Below are 23567 nucleotides of genomic sequence, written 5' to 3'. Positions count from 1 at the left end.
ATGTCAGGCTTGAACCTTTGAAGAAAATTATAGTATAAATTGTTGCTCTGTTTGGTTAACCAAATATGCTTCACCTACTAAAAATTTGTTACAAAATGAGAATTCTGTCTCATGTTATTATGAAAGAACAGAAGCTACTTGTGCTCCAATATTTCTGTGGATAGCATAGAAATGCACTTCTGTTGCTCTCTTGCAAAATGGTGTTGTTTTTGTGTGTGGAGTAAGTTCCCCCATTACCCTAAACATCAATGTAGGTAAAAATGCAACCTTAGAGAAAGTTAATACTGTATGTTGTTGTTTCAATTTTCAAACCACTCTGATTATCCCTGTTTGAATGAGATGTAACTGATTTGACATATCTCTTCTTGGTTGCACTGTTGTAATAAGATGCATCCAGGTTTTCAAATCTCCCACTATTTCAAATCAGTGAATATTTGTTCTGTTGAATTTCAGTTCATAAGTTGATGTTGCAAAGTGTTATATATAAGCACCATAAAACAAAAATACAAAGGTTTATTATAGGATTTTATAACGGTGAACAACAGGGCTTCTGAACTGCTAGCTATAGGGAAAGTTCCTTCTTACTTTTCTTTACTGTTTGAATTATTAATCCTGCTGGCAGAATTTGCCTGCTTTTAAGTATTTTATAGTTCTTAGTTTTTACTATTGTAAATAATGGTGATAAAAATATTGTAGCAAACAGTACAGTGGCTCTTTATTATGAATGTGTGGATAAACTGAAATGTAGCCGTGAATAGCTCATTACAGTAATGCTACTACTGAGTCTTAAAAAGCCATAATGAAGACTTCTTAAATTTACTGTAAAGAAGCAAAACAAGTTTGCAGGATGCTTATAAATTCATTTGCAATCCAATTAAATTAGGGAACAAACTCAATGCTGTTCTTTGACCTAACTTAGGCTGTGCTGTTTCTAGCATATGGAGATCAGGAGGAACAGCACTTCATATCAGAGTTAGTACATACCTCTTAATAATCAGCATCAATAAATATTAGCTTGGGTATTTATCTAGGAGTTGAAAACATAATTATATTCATTTCAACAGGCTGTTCTTTGCTTTATTCACAATGCAATTTAGAGGGAATTTGAGTGTGCTTACTTCCTGCTGAAGTCAATGCCACTTTAAGGCCCGTAAAATTTAGAGCTTGTTTAAACATCAGTTTGATAGGAATTTACCTGGACAAGTACTCCATATGGAGACATCATGTTTAAATGTTTTTAATTGCATGCAAACATTCTTGTTGCTTGACATGTAAACACTGCTCACGTATAAGCTAAAAGTAAGTTAAATGCAATACGTGGCATGTGATTTAGTTCACAGAGTGCTAGCACAGGTAAATCATCTGCAGTTGTTTCCAGAAGGAGTCAGTATAGGCTAAATCAAATTCTGGACCCAGTTAGAGAAGACCTATTAATATGAATAGGACTGATTAGTCAACACTAACTTTTAAAACTGGATTTAACTCTGTGTCTAAATCAGTCCTGTATTAGATGTAGATCCGCTACATTATAAGCATATAGAACTATGCCCCTGTACTTCACAAAAAATACTGTCACTTGTCACTCAACTTGCAATGTGGAGTGATGTTGCTTTTCCTTCTCCTTTTTTTCTTTTTCTTCTGTATCCATAGTACATGTACTAACAATACTCCAGTAAGTTATTAAGTTAGATAAATGTATGAACTAGATTGCGCCGATGGATGCTGTTTGCCAACTTTCTTGTAAGCAATGGCCACAAAATCAAATGTTGAAAGGTTTTTAAACACCAGTTTTTCAACCACTTGGGACTTATGGCCTAATTGTCACCATGCAATTTGCAGTGAGATTGCTTCAATGCTTCTTCCGTGAGGCCAGATCCTTTCTGACTTGGAATGGCAGGTAGGACTTTGCTTGTTCGGAGAGGCTCTTGTGATAGCACTGGTAGAAAAGAGCACAGCAGCTGGCTCTGAGAAAGTCTTGGTTTGGGGGATTTGGTGGAAACTGCCGGCGGCAGAACAGATGTGCCAGCCCTTAAGGAGTTTAAAGACAATGACTTCAACTCCTTGACACCCTGAGAAACCTGGTTGGATGATAGCTGACCTGTAAGAGAACAAAGAAAAAGAAATGAAAACCAACCCAGAATACAATAGCTTGTCCATGGACTTTATGTTCTGTATAGCCGGGGTCCCCAACCCCTGGTCTGTGGCCCATATCGGGCTGTGGCCTTGGCAGGACCAGGCCGCAGAGACAGATCTCCCTGTTACATACAGCACTGATGTTACCTGTCTGTCATGGGTTTGGAGGGAAAGTTCCATCCTATGGGGAGTGGAAGGCGGGACATCAGGAGGAGGGGCTGTACTGTATATATATGTGGAGTTTGTGTGGAGAAGTTAGGAGAAGCTGGGGAAGAGCTGAGAGAAGAAGCTTGAGTGGGAGTCTGTGTGTCAGACAGGGTACTACTGTGTGTCAGTCAGTACCAACCTGATAGGTTCAGGTGTCTGTATGGTTAGCCAGAACTGATAGGTTCAGGGTCTGTGCTTCAAGTTAAGTGTTCTGTGTGAACCAAACTGTGTGTATGTATGATTGAGACTAAGCCACGTTACTGTATCTTATTCACTTGATCATTTTATTTTCCCTGTGTGTTGTTTAAATAAACCTTATTCCTTTATTTGTTAAAAATCCATTCTTGGTCTGTGTGACTCCTTACAGGGAATGGTTGGTGGCAGCTTAGTGAAACTGTGGCATATCCCAGTAGGTCTGGGTTTGTCACACTCCCCTCCCACCCAGCCCCACGCACGAATACCCCTCCCCACATGCCTGCACAGGTGCCCCGACGGGTGCCCCGCCCACTCATATACGGCCACCCCCACTATACCGGTCTGATGTTCAGAAAAGGCTGAGGACCACTGCTGTACAGGTCTTTTATGTTAGCTGAATAGATCAGTGAGTTAGGTATCTGGCTGTGGAGTCAGAGTTTAATTCCCTTCTGTGCATCTCAGAAGAGCCAGCTTGTGTAGACCTGGATACACTGCATAGCCCCAAGATGCCCTCAGAAGAAGTGGATGGGAAACCACTTCCGAGAACTCTCTACGTAGAAAACCCTGAAAAGGATCACCATTTGACTTATGGCACACAATTATTATGATTCTCTTACAAGCTACCATCTTTATTTTGTCTCTGACTTTAATATTTCAGAGAAATTTTGGATGTGTTATTTTTATTTTAAAGGAATGACTGCACACATGCTTGAACTGGAGTTTCCCTTCTAGATTTTTAGCTCCCTCCCCTGAGAGATTAGAAGTTAAAAATATAAATGCTTGCCTTATATCGCTAGTCCACATGCATACAGGTGAACATGAAAGCACACCCATTATTTTACACACTGTCGCTAGTATGACTCATTACAAATGATTATGTATTACAATATATTATGTGATAAATATATTTTATTTTGTAGGACAAGATCCAGGACATTGCAGAGTTATTTATGTTGTCTAAAAGCAAAATGACAGTGCAATGATTCAACTCTACTTCCTACATAAACATCCATCGAAGTAGTAAAGGTCTTTGAGGGCTCTTTCAGATGGACCATTAATTCTTCTTTAAGTATCAAGTTTTGCACTGATGATATTAGAATTGTATATGTTATCCACATATATGTTTCTCCTATCTTGCTTCAGTGTTTTCCTGCTCCCATTTGTTTCTTTCAAAGCCATTTTTTTTCCTATAGCTTGTATTAGATCAGGGTGGAGGATGATGGCTATTCCCCCAGCATCAAGGGGGTGAAGACAGGCTCAAGTGTCATCATAGCCTCTGTTCTTTCAGCTTCTCTGTGCACCATCACCTCCACCACTGATGGCTGGCATCACCACCACTATCATGGCAGGCTTATAGAAATGGCTATCAGATATGGCTTCAAGGTACCTTGAAGAGGCTGCTGCCTCTTTTGCTTCTGAAGGGACAATACTGCCTCTGCAGAGTAATGACAGGTGCCACAACCTGGCACTGGCTGCACCAAGGACTTTGGAAATAATTACTAATAATCTCAGCAGGAGAACAAAGAAGTCTCCATGTGGGACGTTCCATGCCCTCTTCAGAAGGAAACCTAGAAATAATTTTTAATATCCAAAATAGACCATCATTTTGCATCAAAGCTTCCCATTAAATATCACTCTTTCTTCTCCTTTTTAAAAAGTGTTTGCCTTCTCTGTGGAAGATACTTCTCTGGTTCATTCTTCACTCAGTCTTGGGGTTCAAGACACTGTTTGAAGGAATTTATACCTTTCTGAGTGGTCTTGTCTGCTTGTTAATAATCGGCTACTACCTGTAGTAGTTTACAGTGCTTAATCTTTATGTTCAGCCTTTTCATTAAACAGGCTGCATTATCATTTATATGCTAATAATATTCAAATTTATTTTTTTCTGTTCTAACATCTACCTGCTGGTATTCTTATCCATATAATTAACAGTTGGATTAGAGTCCCAAATAGAAAGTCACAACACAAATGGAAGCTGAATATCAATGAAACTTAATTTATCACGTTTCCCATAAATTCTTCTAGTATTATTTTAATTCCCATTGGGACATTAATTACATTACACTGCAGTCTGTTGCAGAAAAGAGAACAGAACTCTTTTTTCACATTAATGTTTAACTAATTTCATTTTCATAAACTCTATGAACAATAGTTCCCTTTCTTCAAAATCCCCTGTACCAAATTTCTGTCTCTCTGGGTAGGTGGCTGAATAGAGTAGGAAGTGCATCCTTGCAAGCCTTTTATAGCAGCAGTATGAATCTCTTCACAGACCACAAAAAGGAGCATTTAGGAGCAGATCAGTGGTGACTCTGGGTCCACTCAATTTGAAGCCTCTTTTTCTTCTGATGCCCCACTGGCAAGTGGGAGAGGGAAATTGCAAGTACTGGGACTGGTGTACTTGTTTTCCCTTCTCCTGGGATCAATTTTCTTCCCCCTTGGACCAATTGGAGATTTTTTTTAATTCCACCAGCAAAAGGGAGGGGAAAAGGAGGAGAAATGCAGCTCTAATTTGAGCTTGCTGGCATGAATCTGATAGGGTTTGGAATACAGTGTCTGCCACAGATCCTCTGTCATCTGTTCCACCTGGATTGTTTTGTTTTCTCTTCCTCCTTTTATAGTTTAGAATGTGGTGTTTGACTTGGACCCATGTTTTCATGTATCCCTTACCTCTGTTGCAAAAATTTCCAGCAAAAATATTATTACAAAGATTTGGCTACCTTGATTTGAATGAATCTTGGACTTGAATAGTCTAGTTCACATTCTAGGCATTTTTCAATGGGTTACATTAATTTTTTCCTTATTGGACTTTTTAACTTACCCCCTTTCTCATTTACCGGTAATTCAGTTTTCAGTTCTGCTGCTCCTTTTTGTTTCCTCCAGCCTTGTGAGTCTAATTCATGTTGCTATATGTTTGCTTTTCTCTCAAATGCCTATCTTTTCCTTCCTATAATCATTACAAAGTGTTTTTTCCTTCTAAGGCTCATCGTGTTCTGTAAACACATGTGTAGTAACCAATAATAGAGCCTTTAATTGCTGACTGTGGCAATTCAGAGGGTTATGTGTCTACTGCCTGAAGTTGCATAAGCAAGGTCCCTTTACCAGGGAGTGAAAGGCATTTCAGTTTGGTTTACTTTTGACTACATTGCAAACAAATCTGCGAACTCCCAACTTAAGTCGATGCCAAACTAAACATGGAAGCAAACCCAACACACAAGGAAATGAAACATATAATGCAATTAACTGCACACTTTCTGTTACGTAAAGTGCAGCAGCAGGGAGACCTGTGCACCCTTGAGAATTTTGGGAATACAGAGAGGACATTTAAGCTGTCGTCTCTTGCCAGGAACAACACAGACAAAAATGTTCTCTTTAAAACTATCATTTGAATTTCAAGGGAGGTTCTCATTGGCACTAATGGTGGCTTCTCTTGGAAGGAATGGCCAGGAGAGAGAGAAGTCAATTTACCTTCTCTATCCCATGTGGTCCTGGGTGTGCGCAGGCTTCTCTGTCCTTGGTGCTCAGATAAAGGTACACCATTTTAGTTTTACTGGCAGACAGCAAAATGTTCTTGAAAATCAAAACTTTGTTTCTAGTATTTTGAAATGATGCATTGTTATTGCTGAGTAAGTAAACTGCTAAGTGTTGTACCAGTGTGTATAGAGAGAGGATATATATTCTTCTGGTCCTTGGAAAATGCACATTGTCCTACAGAAACCCTGGCAATTAGCCGCTCCTCCACCTGGGGATAGAGATTTGCTTCTGCTTTTACTGTAACAACGTCCACTAATGAGCACCTGGGTCCCCCTGGACGTGAAATAGTAAACGTGTGCTAATACTGGAGAAACTCACAGTGAGGATGTGATCAGATGGCAGAGAAAGATTGCATCTGATCAGATTGGAAATGGTTGATTGGCTGAGAATGATCTACCATAAAGCAACCCTTCCACCCATACAGGAGTTGCTCCTGCCCAGATCAAAAAAGAGAGTAGTCCTGCCACTACTTTAAAAAGGTCCAGCTTGGGCATGGATCAGGGTTGGGCATGTGGTGACTCCTGTGCATTGTGTGATCACCAGGAAATAGCTTGCACTGGACCAATCTGGTGACATCAACCTTTAACAATTGAGCATGATTTCCAAAGCTCTTGCTATGTTCTATTCCAGTGGTTCCCAATCTTAGGTAACCCAGCTCCCAGAAACCCCGACCAGCACCGACACCTGGTGGTGAAGGCTTCCAGGAACTGCAGTCTAAGAACACCTGGGTTACCCAAGGTTGGGAGTTATTGTTCTTTTCCTTTGGGTACTTCTGAACAGAGGACTTCTATTGCTTAGAAAGCATTGTAAAGAAGAAAGAATAGGAAAATATACAGCAGAAGAGTTGCAAATTGAAGGGCTCCTCTAAGCCTCCATAAATGAGGCAGTGCAGAAGGAAAGTCTTGTCTGGAAGCACCCTGGGTCACACAGGAGTATCATGGACTGCTGGAAAATCATGTGTATGCACATGTCTATGTTTGGAGAGAGAGAGAGAGAGAGAGAGAGAGAGAGAGAGAGAGAGAGAGAGAGAGAGAGAGAGAGAGAGAGAGAGAGAGAGAGAGAGAGAGAGAGAGAGAGAGAGAGAGAGGAAAAAAACTGCCCAAACACTAAATTGTTCTGTGTTGTTTTTGTTTGCTTGCATGCATGACTTGTGGGTAAAAACTGAAGGGAGATTTTTAAAAGAGAAAATTCAACTACTTGCTCTTTTTCCTGCTGTGGCAGAGTTTATGTGTTAAGTCAGTATTTCACATGGGAATTAAATGTATCTGTCAAATTATCTTTCCATGTTTAAGACTATACTTTTGTCTAAAATTTATAGACTAAAAATTGAGGGTCGTTTTATACATGGAAGTAAGCTGAGGAGAGTACAAAAACAAGTGGAGGGGAAAGCAGGGATCAAAGCGATCCTGCAAGACTTTGATCCCTTTCCTTGCTAAGCCCCACTTAGATTTCTTAATTTTGGATTAGAAAAGTGGGGGGCGTCTTATACATGGGGCATCTTATACACAGAAAAATACGTTAGCTCTTTTCTCCTAAATCCAACGACGTGTGATGTATATGTGATCGTGCACAGTCAATTCTGTGTAGACAAGAAACACTCGGTTTTTCCTGAAACCTCTCAAGGAACATGCAGCTAAACTCAGGAAACACGTTTAAAGCATCTTCTATAGATAGTACTGTATTTTTCTGTTTACAAGATGACCCGATATATAAGACGACTCCCCTTTTTCTAACCCCCAAATTAGAAGATTTGCACGATCACATCCCTTTGATTCTGCCGCCCTTTCACGGCTGCGTTACCCACTTCCTAAGTCGCTTAGGAAGTGGGTAACGCAGCCATGAAAGTGCGGCATGCTCACACCCCTTTGATCCTGAAGCTGTTTCATGGCTGCTTCAGGATCAAAGGGCCGCGAACGTGCTGCCCTTTCACAGCTGCTTTACCCTGTGCCTTCGCAAAAGGCAGCGGTAAAGAGCTGCCTTCCGTGTATAAAATCACCCTCATTTTTTGTCTAATTATTTAAGTAAAAAGTGTTATTTTATACACAGAAAAATACGGTATCTATTTCTATTCTGTTTATTTCTTCTCTTTCTGAAGATGAGAAATACTTCAGGTCTACAATGGTTTCCTTCATTATTTTGTGGGATTCTCTTCTCTACTTTAGTTGAGATGATGACAGTTAATAAAACAGGCATTTTTTTTTCTCAGTAGATAATTTTTTCTTGATAAACAAGATGCAACTTCCAAACAGATGCACGTCAAGCAAAACAGGATGATCATATATAGTTGTACAGTATTTCTTGGTGGAAAATGTTGTATGTTAAACAGCCCAAAAGCTGACGTAGAAAAAGCATTTTGAGAGCTCCTCAAAAGCAGCCCTGACAAGACCGACCAAACAGTAGTTCAAATGTTATATCAGAAGTCACTATTATGAAGCAGTCAAACCTGACCATAGAAAAGAGGTATAAAGAGGCTTGTAAGATAGAAAAAGGAACTCGTTGAAAAGAAATTATACATTGTGCCTGTTTCCAAAGAGGTAGCCTTATTAATCTGTTGATTCATTTTTGACCCAAACTGTTTTGAGCTGTCCACAGAATGCAATGATTTTGTTAGAAATATAATTTAGATAAATAGGATTGTGGCCCTTGACTTATGTTGCTTCAAAACTAACATGATTTTTGCATGTGCTGTTGAAGCTATGCCCTTTTTCAAGAAAAGTATTTTAATGTTGATTTAACATTAACAGAAAGCAAGAGAGAACTAGTATTATGTGTAATTTGTTTACTTACAAATTCATTTTTACTTATCATGTTCCTGTCTCTATTTTTAATATAGCTCCCCTATCCCCACGTGAAGCAAAATTACAGAAGAACAGTAAATGAGCAAAAAATATAATAATATTTTGTAAAGTAGTGGGCACAATGGAATAACTAAACTTTTAGAATATTCAATAGTACAATCTTGGGTTTAGCTACTCAGAAGTAAACCCATTCACTTAAATGGTGTTTGCTCCCATATCAGTTTGCATAAAGTTGCAGCTGAAAATTGGATGTACAAAGAAATCAATTCCATTGCAGCCAGTGGGACTTAATCTGAGCAAATATCCATTCATTCTGTTTTAAGTTTAAATGTATAAACTTTTAAATGGTGGTTTTTTTAAATGATATTGTTGCTTAGTTGTTCTAAACTGTAAACAACCTACTTCTGCTGTAGTTCTATTTTTAAGTACTTCCTCTTAAAGCTTTTTCATTTTGGTTTTGGTTTTCTTTGATATTTACAGTTACAGGGATTTGAATTCAAAGTTTTCTGCTGATTATCCCAGTCCTTACTTCCTCTGTTCTCTCAGCTGTGTGTTTTATAAAGTTTTCTTTCTTTCTTATGATGGCTGTAAACCTTAAAAGAGGTTGGAATCTTAAATACACTTACTGAGAAATAGTCTCACAAAGCATCACAGGGCTTATTTCCAAGTCAACATGAACATTTTATTCATATGCTCCTTTTTTGGCATACCTCTTTTGCTATGTCTTCCCTGCTCAACAGCTTGTTTTGTCTAATAGTTTTCTTGGATCAGTTAATCAAAATGCAACATAAGTATGAATTGTATGGACATTTAATTTTTTTTCTTTGAGACTACTGGCTACTGTTTTTGTAGTAATTGTTATGACACTTCATTTTAACTTTTGGTGTTAAAATGATGATCAAAATTCTTTTGAATATCAAGTAAAGTTGCTGTTTTTGACGCTTTTTTTTGTTACAATAGTAGAATTATTAGGATAGTTTGGGAAACTCTGTTTATTTTTAGCCCAGAAAAGTCATGCAGATGTGGCAGTGTGAAAAGAGGGCTGCCAGCTAGATACTAACATTTTGCATCTCCATTTGCTGGTATAAACCACTGAAGCAGTATCCTGCTTGTTGGGGGAAAACGGTGATCTTGTGGTCAGCAGCAAAACTACTTTGCTTGTGTTAGTTTTGTGTCAGACAAAAATCCACATTTAGTTGTGAATTATTATTTAATACATGTATACTCCACTTATTGACCTTTCTGCCTTGACATACTACTGCACAGTAATACAGTTAATTGTTACTATACAGCAACATGAATTTATGAGTCAATTTAGTTTTGGCTTATAAAGATAAAAATTACTTTGTTTATTGCTTACATTTAAAGCTTGCCTTTCTTTCAGTGAGCTTGAGGTGGCGTACGTGGTTCTTCCCTGCTCATTTTATCCTCGCCATAACCTTGTGAGGTAGCTCAGGTTGAGAATGAGAGGTTGGCCCAAAAGTCACCCTGCAAGCTTCACGGCTCACTGGGGACTTGAACCAAAATTTCCTATGTCCTAGCACAATATGAAGTCATGACCAGTGGTGACAAACTCTCAGGTCTTTGAAATGCATAGAGCCACAGCATTGATGAAGAACTACAGCATTATAACCTTTAATAATGGTTGCTTACTACATGGTGCAATATCCATATGGAACATTATAGGATGTGGATCTTACTGATATTTACAGTCACATACGAACATGTAATTTACTGTGCCAGTGTTAAATAATTTTTGCAGATAGGACCTCGATACTTGGTGGAGTGCCTCCTCCCGCCTAGATCTACCCGTACTACCCGATCTAGCCAGGTGGGGCGATTGAGGAACCTAACACCGAGGGAGGCCCGGAAGGAAAAAACAAGACACCGGGCCTTCTTCGCAGTGGCTCCTTCTCTCTGGAACAAACTCCCCTCCGAGATTCGCTTGGCCCCCTCGCTGAGTATTTTCAGAAACCAACTTAAGACCTGGTTGTTCAGACAGGCCTTCCCTCCAGGCACTACTTAACTTCTCTTTTCATCCCATCTTGAACTATTGCTGTCTTGTATATCGTTGAAAAACTGTTAATATCCATTTTGAATTGTTTTTATCTTGTATGTTGTGAGCCGCCCAGAGTAGACTATGTCTAGATGGGCAGCATATAAATGCAACAAACAAACAAACAAACAAACAAACAAACAAACAAACAAACAAACATCTTGAAGCACCTGCACACAGAGAACTTTCTTCAGATAACATAATATGAGACTTGAATGGAACTATGGACAACCACAACAGCAACACTGAATACCTCATACATGCAGTAGACCTGGCAGTAAATTATTCTGAAAAGCACAAAAAAACGTAGTCTTGCAATGGCGTAAAACTTCTGTTCTCGAGAGCAGTGGTTCCCAGCGTTCGTTCCCCAGATGTTCTTAAACTAGAATTCCCAGATACTCTGGCCAGCACAGCTAGTGGTGAAGCTTCTAGGAATTTTAGTCCAAGAACAACTGGGAAACCAAGGTTGGGAACCACTGCTCTAGAGACAGTATTTTTTAAAGATTAAATTAAAATTTAGAAGCTAGAAATACTTTGTAAAGAATAAAAACAGATTTCATATTGGTTTTATAACTAGCCTTACCTTTCTCAACACAGTGGTTTGGTATTGGAGCCAAGTTGTTCTTCACAGGCGTTAGATCTTTCACTTTAGGTGGTTCTAAAGTAGCCTGTTGCAAACATTTCCCTAAAATAAGGCAAAGAATGAACATACATATTATGCGTGTTTCAAAGAGATGTGATAGCTCAATAACATGCATGGTACCTCAAGGAGGTGGGGAGAAAAGGAGTGCCCACATTGAGTCTGCTTTCTGTTTCTTCCTTCTTCTACCTAACATGACAGGAGATTAATGTGCAGCCAGAATTCTGTTTCTGCACGTAGATAATAGACCATTAGTAGAGAAAGACTACCTTTTCAGTTACAGGATGTGTGCAGTTGGCACCTAATGATCAAATATGTGTGCACCCCTAAATCAAAAGGGGAACTCTTTAATTAGTCGCAATATGCTGTGGCTAGTGATGTCAGGACACTGATAACAGGACAATCAACAAACCATTTTTCAAGATTTGTCGTACCTTCCACTTCAAAATCTAAATGGCACTCACAGAGTTATATACATGTAAATATGTGAAAGTGACTCATACTATCAGACGGACAGCCCATGTGGTAAAATGCTATCTACTCCAGGACTAGTGAATGTATGGCCTGTGGGATTTGTTGAGTGCTAATCCCCATCATCCTTGATTAAAGGCCATATTGATGGGATCTGATGGATGTTGGGGTACAATGACATTTGGAGGTCCACATCTTCCTCACTTTGTTTTTGATCTACTGTACTCCAAAAAGCATTAGTTCTCCTGAGTTTTATGCAAAGAACCTTTCCAGACAATATGACTCTAAATGATCCTTTACCTAGAGATGCCAGAAACTGCATGCGTAATCTTCCTAAGGATAAATCCAACAGTTCTCTTAATTGTTCTTGTCTTTCACCTAATTTTTACATCTGTGATTATTTAAAAAGTCAGCTAGAACACCTGTATGCATTTTTGTGAAGATTTCTCCTAAAATAATAAATGTATATATGTGTTTAGTATACATATTTTTGTAAAAAATGCTTGTAAATTTCTCACTATTGAAAAAACAGAATACTATATGCTATTTTCATTATTGTACTGATGGGCATGTATGCTTTTTACTAATACACAATTTTTGTGGACATTTTGAATACCAAGAGATAACTTTGTTTTGGTCCCTTATGGTTCTGGGAAACGTGAATCATGTAGGTTTGAATGAAATATATTTCTGTCCTAACTGTGAATATTATGCATCTGAAAGCATGGGCTTTCTGACTAAACTGAGAGACTAGCACATGCCACAATTATGTTTAGCAGGCAGTGGTAATTTTAGGGTTTCTCAATCATTTAGATAATCACTAACATCCCCATATATGTAGTTACAGTGGGAAAGCCAAAGTATAAATCTTCCTGCATCTGTTTTTGTTTAAAATCCCCCACCCCATAGCAGTGGAACTTTCACTTTTTTAAATGCTTGTGCATCAAAAACTGGAGACAATTTATACCAGCAGCAGAATATAATACGGCAATGCCACATGAAATGTAGCATGTTCTAGTAAGCATACAACCATCTTACATAATCTTCTTTAATCAAGTTGTTGTTGGAATCTTAAAGGAAATGCAGGAAGAAACTATGGACCTGGGCCAGATTCCCTACTAAATGACTAAGGATCCCGTTTTTTTCACTTGGAAGTTTATGTGTATGACCCCAATCCAGACTTGGACCAGCAAACAAAGATGTGGAAGATTAAAACATTCCCTCAACGGTTTCCCTTTTGGCATGCAGATGTACATGCACACTCAGTGACACACACATATTCTCTCACTAGTGTATGGGGATTAAAAACAAAAAGTAAAAGTTTCACTTTTGGGCGAAAACTTTAAACAAAAACAGATGTAGGAAAGTTTATACCTCTCCCACCTGCATGCACATGATACAATTAAAGCTAAAAAAGAGTAATCTTTAGCTGTCCACTATGTGTTTAACACACTGGGTAGTTCGAGTGTTTCTTGCTGGATTCCTGAAAGTCAAGCAATGCCAATGTTTTAAGAATGGCTTGGTGTCAGATGTCTTTTCCCCGAATAGATAATTCTTTTGCGGGAAAACAGCATAAAAAAAAAATCAGTGAGGCTGAACCATGTTGCTTGTACATACTTGTCCATGAATCTTTGATGGTACTATTTATAGGACTGACCTAGATATAATTATGGTACATACATATGCTGCTCCTGTTTCTATTTCTACTCTAGAACTAATAACAGTTGTATGGTAGCTTTGATTTCAGTGGGAACAGGGCATTGGAACGAAGGGTTCCAGAGTTTTCCATGACCATTGTATCTTAGACTTCAAAAAAACAATAAGGAGACTTGTGGCAGCTTAACAGGTTTTATTTAGCGTAAGTTCTTGTGGGCTGAAGCCCAGTTTCTAAGATTGCAGAGAGATTCAGTGCACAAAACTCCATTCCAAGTAAAACTTTTTCTAAAACTGCAAACTTGGTTGTTTTTGTTGGAATGTTATTTGCAACCTTGCATGTTCTGTATTTTGAGTGACTGGGAGGGACTGTCCTGGGCTGGGGTGATTGTCTGTCTATCCATCATTAACTAATTATTCCTTTTGAATTTCCTTTTGAAATTCAAAAAGAGCCCTGCCTCTCTTCTGGATGTTCTCTCTCTCTCTCTTTCATTGGTTGGTGGGAGTAGTTTGTTGCTGTTGATCTATTCAGTTGGTTGCTAGTATGTCTGCAGTAAAGAAAGCAATATACACAAATATGTAATTTCAAGTAACTGTAAGTAAAGAAAACTTTTAATTCTTTTTCCTACAAACATCTTAGAGTGAGTTCTTGAGACTTGAAGTGTCAGTTAATGAGAAAGGGGTGGACTCCTGGGAACCTGGAGCTATTCTCCTCTGTGGGTCTCTGTATTTTTATGGTGTAGTAGAAGAGAATTTTACCAGAAATTCAAAACACTGAAACAATTTTTACAACTGAATAAAAAGCAAAGCAAACCATTCTGTTTATTTATTGGCCCATAGTGCTTAGAGCACTTTCTGGGTGATTTACAATTTAATAATGCAGGTTACACATTGCCCCCACCCCACCCCCAGCGAGCTGGGTACTCAGTTTCCTGACCTTGGAAGGATGGAAGGCTGAGTCAGCCTTGAGCTGGTTACCTGAGCCCATTAGGATCAAATTCAGGTTGTGAACATAGTCTTGACAGTTTAACCACTGTACCACAAGGCTTTTCTGATAAGACAATAACATGCCTACCCCTTTGGGTTTTTGAGCAGCCCCATGGGCCTGCTAATTAATGAAACAAAAATCACAGCAGAACATGAGCAGCATATCTATTTTGATTCCCAGCTGCATTTAAATGTTGCATGTTCTATATGGGGTCTTTTGAAGTGGGCTAGTGTGGTCTAAACATGCTTTCTTGGGGTTAGGTAGAGGTCTGCTATGCCATGGGTGCAATCCTCCATTCAAATAACATACTGAACCTCAAGCAACCCTGTTGGGCCTGGTTCCTTCAGCTGGGTATTTCCTATATTGTGAAATGGCTTAAGAAAACTAAACACTATGATTCATGCCTCCTGTTCATTTCATTATCATTTGAAAATGAAAAAAAAAGAGGCTGTAACTCCCCCTCATTTGTCCTTTTTAGGTAATATTTTCAATCATAGGCACCTCTTTTCAATCAAGGATGCCAACGTAAAGAGGTGCAGGAATTTATGTGCAAGAGCAGCCTTTCCAAAAAAGAGAGCACGCATTAATTACCCCACTTAAGTTTGTTACAGAATATTGTTCTGGAAACAACATCCATGATATAAGTGGCCCTAAGGTAACATGCTTGTCGCTTTTGAGAAAGATAGGTTCCGGGGCAGCCCACCTAAGGCATGATGGCAAGTGCAGTAGCCTCTTCCATTATGCAGGAACCTCGGCTACTGGCAGCAAAGGTGATTTTTCAGTTTACCTCTGCTGAAGTGTTGGGTCAGATCTGGCCATTATTGAAATAGCAGGCTCCTGTTATTGAAATAACCAGCTCTGGAGAGCTATCGATATGGCATCTCTCTAGAGTAGCACAAGCCGATCTAGAATGGCAGCAGTGGCCATAAGGAATGGCACATTTCCCTGTCCTGACCCTCTGCTTCCTGAGGCAATTATTTCATCAGGCTTCATGGGAGAGACCACCCTGATGGGTGCAGTGGCTTATGTGGGTGGGGGGTGGGATTTCTCAAATGTTGAGGGTGAGAGCAATATGCTGCTGCTTCCCCTCTCCCTTGATTTTTTTGGGATGATTTATATGAAATCAAGTTTAGTTTGTTTCCACTTTTCAGACAGACATTTGATATAACAGGGCTTCTCAGCATAGAAACGGTGTGAAAGCAATAAGCAAAGCTGGTATGTGCAATAATGCAGCTCTTTTCATAGCAAGTATGATGATTATTTTAACCACTACCAGTAAATGCAGAGTGGGGAAAAATACCTGATGGAGAATTAGGCAGGTGTGGAAGATGGGGAGGACATAGCAGCACATGGCTGGGTCTGTTTGAGAACAATCCATCAATTAGTTTACTGTCTGAAGGCACTGTTGTCCAGATTTTACATGTGAGTATTTGGTTTGTGTCAACTTTCCAAGGGTTGTTCAAAGCTTGTCGGTTGCTCCTTTGGTCTGACAAATCATCCTCACTTCTGCTTTTTTGAGACTGATGTGTGAAATGGTGGGTTTCAGTACCCAAACCCATTCTAGGAGTTGCCATATGAGAAGTTGTTAAACAAGGATGATCCACAGTAAGGGGTGGCAGGCTTTTTGTTCTTATCGGTGGAAGGCCACTGCAGACTGGTGTGTTGTTTTCTGAGATGAGGTACTTCTTGGTGTCTGTGCTTCTTCTTTTAAAATCAATAGCTGTGACACACTCCTCTGAAGGGCTTTTGCTGCTGGCATCCATAATACAGTCAAAGGTGGTGATAATCTCATCCACTTCTGAAGTCTCTTCTCTCTGAGATCTGTCTCTATTCTTGTCTTTTGGGTTTGCTTTCCAATCTCCCCTTTTCTTTTTGCAGGAGAAGATTTGGTTAAGCACGCTGAATCTACCTTCCTTCTTCAGGAACGTATTGTTTGCAGAGAAAACTTGAGGAACAAGTTCAGCTCTTTTAAAAATTAAAAAATAATAATTAATGTTGAGGGGATAATGCAATCTGAAGTTTAGAACCTCTTATTTTTTTTTAAGAAAATAGTGCATATTAATAAACCAAATGTTTTGTACAGATAAAGGTAAAAGCCCACACACTTTATATCATGTTAGCAAAAGAAAAGAAATAATGTAGCACTTTAAAGACTTAAAATTTTATTTCAGTGTGAGCTTTCATGGATCAAAGCCCAGTCCACTTCCTGAAACAAAGTGGACCATGGAAACGCATATTGAAATAAAATGGTTAGTCTTTAAAGTATAGAATGGTATTTATTTGTTCCTTTTTAATATTTGTATACTCATTGTCTTCACCTTTAAATATTGTCTTTCAATGGTGTAAGCTACCTTGGGTTCTTTTTAAGGAGAAAGGTGGAAAAATATTTTAAATAAATAAATATATGTTTTGCTTTTCTTTCTTTTCTTTCACCAACATGCTGAAACAGACTAACATGGCTACTTCTTTGAAAGGATGAAACAGCTTTATTCAGAGAATGTAAATGCCTGGTAACAGGTTTGTAAGGTGGTCTCAACCAGAAATTGGTGAATCACTCCTATAACATTTGGAAGGAATTCTAGTTTTACCTTTACTTTTAAATGTTAGACTTAAGTGATAGTAATACTCTTAGTGCATGGATCCCCAACCCCTGGTCTGTGGCCTGCTGCAGGCCTGTGGCGGAATCAGATATCCCGCCCCCACATGCACTCCCCCGCATGCATGCACGGGTGCCCCGCCCACCTACAAGAGCCCCCGCTCCTCCATGCATGCGTGAGCGTACACCCCACCCACCCGTTAGCATGCCCCACCCATCCGCGCATGCATGACTGCCCCCTTCCCCCATGCAAGTATGAGCGAGCACCCCGCCCATCCTTGAGTGCACCCCACCCACCAGCAAGCACGGGGGGTGCCCCCCTAACCGGTCCACTGTTCAGTGTGGACCACTGCCTTAGTAGACTGCTAAAATACCCTGAAAAGGTAAACTTTTGAGTCTTTAGGACTCTGCATGAGGCTGGCCAACTAAATGGGTTCAACAAAAGTTCCATGATGGAAACTGAAAACTTGAAGAATCAGCTTAAGGTATCAGAGGATGTAAACTCACTTGTCTTCCTTCTACCATAAGAGCATCAATAAATGACTGTTTTTGCCTGGTGCGCCATCTAAAATGAATCTCCAGCTATTTTGAGACAGGTACTGCCATGTTCCTTGGTGCTTCTGCTCCCAGTTGAAAACAAGAAGTATGTACAGTATTTAACATGGCTGTGTTTATTTCTCTTTCCACCCATGTTTTAAAGGAATCAGTCACTATCATACACTGTGTGTCATTGCAGCAACAGCTTGAGAAGACTGTTCTTTATGAAGTCAGCTTCTGGTAACCATCTCCAGGAAGTGTAATTTGTTGCAGTTTTATTTAAAAGTGGTTTAAGTATTTCCATTCTGTCACACTACACAGCATAGGAAATAAAGCTATTAACAGGAGGAAGGGCAGAGAAAGATGTCATTTACAACAGTGGTCCCCAACCTTTTTAATACTAGGGACCGGTTTTCTTGAAGACCATTCTTCCAAGGACCGGTAGGGTGGGGGGGGGGCGGTGGGCTACCGCCACCAGCGTCTGTGAATGGGGCCGTCCGTGCGTGGGGGTACTTGTTATGCAGTACTGTAGTATGTTATGCATTAAGCACCATTTCCCATTGAAATGCATGGGAACAGGATTAATCCATTCCAGCATTTAAAAAAAATACACAAAATAAATAAAATAAAAATAAACAGAGCAAGTCCCATGCTGGGACTGAGAAAAAACACACCACAAATCCAAAAACAAAACAAAAAAGCACAGAAAAATAACCCCCAGTCCAAACCCCACCCAGAAGAGTTTTTAAAAAGGAAAAAGCAACATTTTACCAGTCCAAAGCCTCCTCAACCTCATGGACTTCCATAGCTGCTCCTGGGAGGCGTCCGGCAGGCCTCCTGCACTTCCACCACCGCCTGGAAAGTGAGCAGTGTTGACGGGTCCAGCGGCGGAACGTAAGAGCCCGGGAAATTCAAATGGCCTCCCCACTGGGCTCTGTCTCCAACTGCTGGGTCCGTCCGTGGGGGTGGTGGAAATAGTAGCCTTCCCCTGGTACGACTGCACTGCAAACATGCAGTTCCCGATGGACACACATTTAGACTGGCTTTTCGGGGGTGTTGGTGGAGGTGGGGGCGGGGGGCAGAGGCTGTAATATCCTTCCTTCCCGCCTCTCCCTGGAGAAAAGGAGCTTTCCGGGAGGGGATTGTGAACAGGAAAAGGGTTCGAGAGGGAAGAGCTCAGCCAGCACCCACCCTGTCCGCCTTCCTCGCCTCGAAAATACGCAGCCACCCCCTGAAGGCTTCCTACGTATGCATTTAGGTTTCACTGGCTTTTGCCAATGCCCAAGGAAAGTCCGTGTAGCTGCGCCTCCGATCCTGGACAAGGCGCGTTTCCAAGGCAGTAACTTTTGTGAAAATCAAACTACCCCAGCTAGCCACCCCAATCCTCACACAGCAAGCTTCCCCATCTGGCGAAAAAATCAGATCTGTTTCCGAGACAGGGGCTCTCCTTCCTTGCCACGAGAAAGGGACCCGGACCCTCTCTTTCCACCGTCCCCCCAACCAGGACTTTGGTTTTGGAAATGTGGAAAGAAAGCCCAGGCATTCCAGGCTTGCACCCCGCGCAAGTTTGAGGTACTTTCTCCAAACTCCCACTAATCGTAGGAGAGACCCTTTCCTTCTCTTCCCCCACCCACAAACACGGCCAAAGAGAGAGAGAGAGATTGAGCCCTGACAGGGCAGACGAGGACAAAGCGGCCGCCCCGAGGGGAAGAGGTGGTGCGAGCTCTCTCCCTCGGGGTGGCGGTTTTGGCGGGACAATGTGCAGCCGGCGGGGACTGAGGGAACTGAGACCAGGAGACGGGAGGAGGGCGGCGGGTGCACCAGCAAGACGCAGGAAAGGCTGAGAAAGCGGGACAAGGAGGCTGTCCGGGCGGTCCTGCTGCACTGGAGGAAATGGCTTCCCAGCCACCTCCATGCCCTCTCATGCAGCGCGATGAGTCCTTGCTGAATGACGAGTGCAGCCAGGCAGGCGGGCAGCCCTGGGTGAGGATTGACCGCCATCCCCCCATCTCCAGGCAAAGACAACCCTCAGCTAGGGCCAGCCTTGCCCAGGGCTGCCCACCATCCCTTGCTCTCTGTCCCTCTTCTTCACTTAGCCGGGAAAGAGGAGAGCAGCAAGGGGGCGGCTGCAGCCCGCTGTCCTCTCCAGCCGGCTCCTCTGCTCTTCTCTTTCCCGGCTAAGTGAAGAAGAGGGACAGAGAGCAAGGGAGGGTGGGCAGCCGATGGAAGGTGCTCAGCAGGGAGGGAGGGGGACCTGCCGGCCTTAGCTCCAAGACGCAGCCTGGGCGGCTGCACACCGTCCATCAGCGAGGCAAGTGGGGCTCTGGCAGTGGGAGATGCTTCTGCTTCCAGAGAAAGAGGAGGCGAGGGCTGCCAGGCAGGGCCGCCATGAACGATGGAGTCAGCGCTGCAAGGGTGGAAATGAAGCCCCACTTCCCTCGCCGACAGACCTGTTCTTTCCAACCGGACCTTGCTCCCGCCCTTGCAGCACTGGCTCCGTCGCTCATGGCGGCCCTGCCTGGGAGCCCTCGCCTCCTTCTTCTCCGGCAGGGCAAATAACCCCTGCCACGGGAACCCCACTTGCCTCGCTGATTGAAAGTGCTCAGCAGGGAGGGAGGGGGCCGCCCAGACTGCGTCTTGGAGCTAAGGCCAGCGCGTCCCCCTCCCTCCCTGCTGAGCACTTTCAATCGGCGAGGCAAGCTGGGCTCCAGTGGCAGGGGATGTTTCCCCTGCCGGAGAAGGAGGAGGCGAGGGCTCCCGGGCAGGGCAGCCAGGAGCAATGGAGCCGCTGCTGCAAGGGCAGGAGCGAGGCTCCGATGGAGGCTCCAGAAGGCGAGCCCCACTCGGGGGCAGCTGCGGAGGGGAAGCCGCCCTCCTGGATCCTCTTCCACAGAGGAGGAGCAGTGCCCCTTGCAGCCCGGCCCAGCCCACCTTTCCCGCCTGGGAAGAGGCGGCCGCAGCTGGGCAGGAAGCAGCAGGATCGGCCGCTCGCCCTGGGTGGGGTGGCGCCGAGCACAGTGACCGGCCATTGGCGCTTCCTGGGCGGGCTGCCCACAACAGCTTTCCTGCAGTGAAGGAGCGCTGGGGGACCCATTAGAATGGAAACACACCCCTCAGCCAGTTCGACACACCCCGCGGGGGAGGCGGGGGGGCGGAGACTTGTCTCCGCGGCCCAGTTCTGATAAGCCCGGGGACCGGCACTGGGCCACGGACCGGGGGTTGATGACCCCTGATTTACAAGGCAGGGTGCTAGTGGAAGGTATGTTAAACACCTATTTTCATAAACAGCTGTTTAAAGTGTGTGTCCAAGATTGCATGTAACACAAACACCGGTTGACTAGTTCTATAACTGCTGAAACTTACACCTACAACAAAGTTTCAGTGCAAGATTATATGTTTTTTAAAAATTTAATCTCACCATGTTTACGAAAGAAAAAGACTACCTACTTTACTGTAATAGTTACAACAACTGATTTTCAGAGGTCTAATGGTGACATCAGCTGACTGAATAACTCAGTGTGTTTGGTATCTGGAGCCAGAGGTTGGGTGTTCGATTCCCCACTGTGCTTCCTTTGAGCAGAGCTAGCCTGTATGGCCTTGGGCAAGCTGTACGGTTCCAAGATACCCTCAGAAGAAGGGAACAATAAACCATTCCTGAGTACTTTTGAAACTAGAAAACCCTGAAATAAATCACTATACATCAGAATTGTCTTGACGGAACACAATTGTTATATATTAATGGAGATATCAGTTAATGGTAATACAACAGGCATAGAAAAATTTATATGGTCCCATTTAGTCTCTCATTAAACAGAGCCTGCAGTTTTGTGAAGTAAACCCTGCTAAAGCTATCTGACCAGATATCACATAGGGTAGCAAAAATGTAAATCCACACCAGCTGAAAAGATTTGATCTATTAAACTGCTTTTACATATGTGGAGGGAAAAACCTATCTCATCTATGCACACCTAAGGCTCTTTGAATTTGTTATGTGGCTAATCTTAAACCAAATTACATTTCTTCTGAAACTACTTAAAAATGTGTCATTTATATTTTATGACATACAGTTAGTGAGAGAGGGAAGGAAGCCTTGAAGATAGTAGAATAGAAAGAAAGAAAGAAAGAAAGAAAGAAAGAAAGAAAGAAAGAAAGAAAGAAAGAAAGAAAGAAAGAAAGAAAGAAAGAAAGAAAGAAAGAAAGAAAGAAGTGTTAGTTCAAACTTTCCTAGCTTGTTTTGATGCAGAGGAAGCTGCAAGAGCTTGTAATTGCTGACACTGCAGTGCTAAATTTGTTAAATGTATTGGGTGGAATCAGAACTACAGTACTGTATACTGTTTTCTTACCCACCTTAAGCTCTGCAATACCTAGCATGGTAAAGAGTTTTATGGATTCATAAACTCATGACATATAACTCATTATTTGGAATGCCCTCCATTTTCTAGCAATGAAGGCATAACTAAGCTACATCACAACTAGGTAACTTGTAGAATTATTGTCCAGTTGCTTTTATAACTACTGCACTGAAGCCATACTAAATGGTAGAGAAGGAATATCATATGGGTCAAAAAACATCTTTTCTTATTCCTTTAAAAAAGAAAGTTGCCTTGAAATTTTACTCCTGTAACTAGTTACGTTTAAAGTAACTTCCACGTATATGGCCCTCGGGCCGCACTTTGCCCAGGTCTGTCTTACAGGGAAGCAGCAACACAGGTGAATTCTATACTCCACAACAAGAGGGCACCCACTGCTGCAGCTCTGGAGAACCTCAGTTTCCAGAGCTTGTCAGAATGCATGCCTATGCCAAAATATATTTGTAGCCAGGCATTGCATGTGGCTTGCCCTGGAAGATTGTCTGTGAAGCAGTGAATGAGGGACAAGGAGAAGTGAAAACTTTCAAAACTTGAACATGGAAATCTTTGTTTAAAATTCAATTGCCAGTTGTAAATCAATTGCTGGATGGCGAGTCAACAGATATGTAATACCCACAGATTCATTATGTCTACTATGTTTGGCACTTTCAGTTGCATTCAGTTTATGAAGGCAGTTATTACATGACAAATGCAACTATCTGGAGTGCCCCCCCCTTTGAAAAGCATAACATGAGACAATTCACTATGTTCCAACTTAAAGTTGTGTTCATTCACAGGGGTGTGAAAATAGGGATTGCACGGAGGAAAGGATAAATCATAAGGGAAGACCTTTACCTGTTCTCTTGGGAGAGCAGTTTGATGCATAGGGTGTGCCCACAGTAAATAGCATATGTCAAGGGTGTGTTCTCATTGATGTCCCTTGGGCTGTTGTCTACACCCAACTGTAGTAAGACCTTTACACAGTCAGCTTTTCCTGCAGCTGCAGCCCAGTGCAAAGGTGTCCTAAAGAACAGAAAAGAGGTTTAAAATCAAGAGAGGAATAGAAGAACCAATTGTGTTCATAAATCCCCTGTGCAATAAGACTTTTACTCATGGCAACTGTTTGTAGACCTTAGACAAGTTGCCTTTTTCTTTTTTGATTCTAGGAGTTCTAATCCAAAAAAAGCATCTTTCAAAAAATCTGATGGCAAGCAACAAAAGCACAGGCAAATAATAAAATTTCTTCTGATATGGTAAGATTTGCTGAAGCAAGTCAGATCTTCCCAGGTATTCCTCACCTGTTCTTGCTTGGCCTAACTGATTGCTGGTGTTATTAATTCCTGTTGTTATTGAATGTTTATTGACTATATATTTTCCACATTTTTACTCTATTTTTTTTTTTTTAAAAATCTT

At 41.6% G+C, this 23567-nt stretch overlaps 1 protein-coding gene across 4 annotated transcripts in view; it reads right to left on the bottom strand.

The window, feature by feature from the left end:
- Nucleotides 1–495: 495 nt before the first annotated feature.
- ANKRD55 (ankyrin repeat domain 55) overlaps nt 496–23567 on the bottom strand; it is a 313717-nt gene continuing 290645 nt past the window's right edge. For all 4 annotated transcript variants that reach the window (XM_072992742.2, XM_072992741.2, XM_072992743.2 and 1 more), the window contains 4 exons: nt 23010–23177; nt 15973–16637; nt 11504–11605; nt 496–2098 (listed from right to left, as the gene is read on the bottom strand). In XM_072992742.2, coding sequence (XP_072848843.2) covers nt 1815–2098; nt 11504–11605; nt 15973–16637; nt 23010–23177 — 1219 coding nt within the window. In that variant the 3' untranslated portion in view covers nt 496–1814. The remainder of the gene's footprint in view (nt 2099–11503; nt 11606–15972; nt 16638–23009; nt 23178–23567) is intronic.

This window comes from Pogona vitticeps, chromosome 2 (assembly GCF_051106095.1).
Source record: "Pogona vitticeps strain Pit_001003342236 chromosome 2, PviZW2.1, whole genome shotgun sequence".
NCBI classification, from domain to species: domain Eukaryota; kingdom Metazoa; phylum Chordata; class Lepidosauria; order Squamata; family Agamidae; genus Pogona; species Pogona vitticeps.
This window is presented reverse-complemented; position numbering and strand designations above follow the sequence as displayed.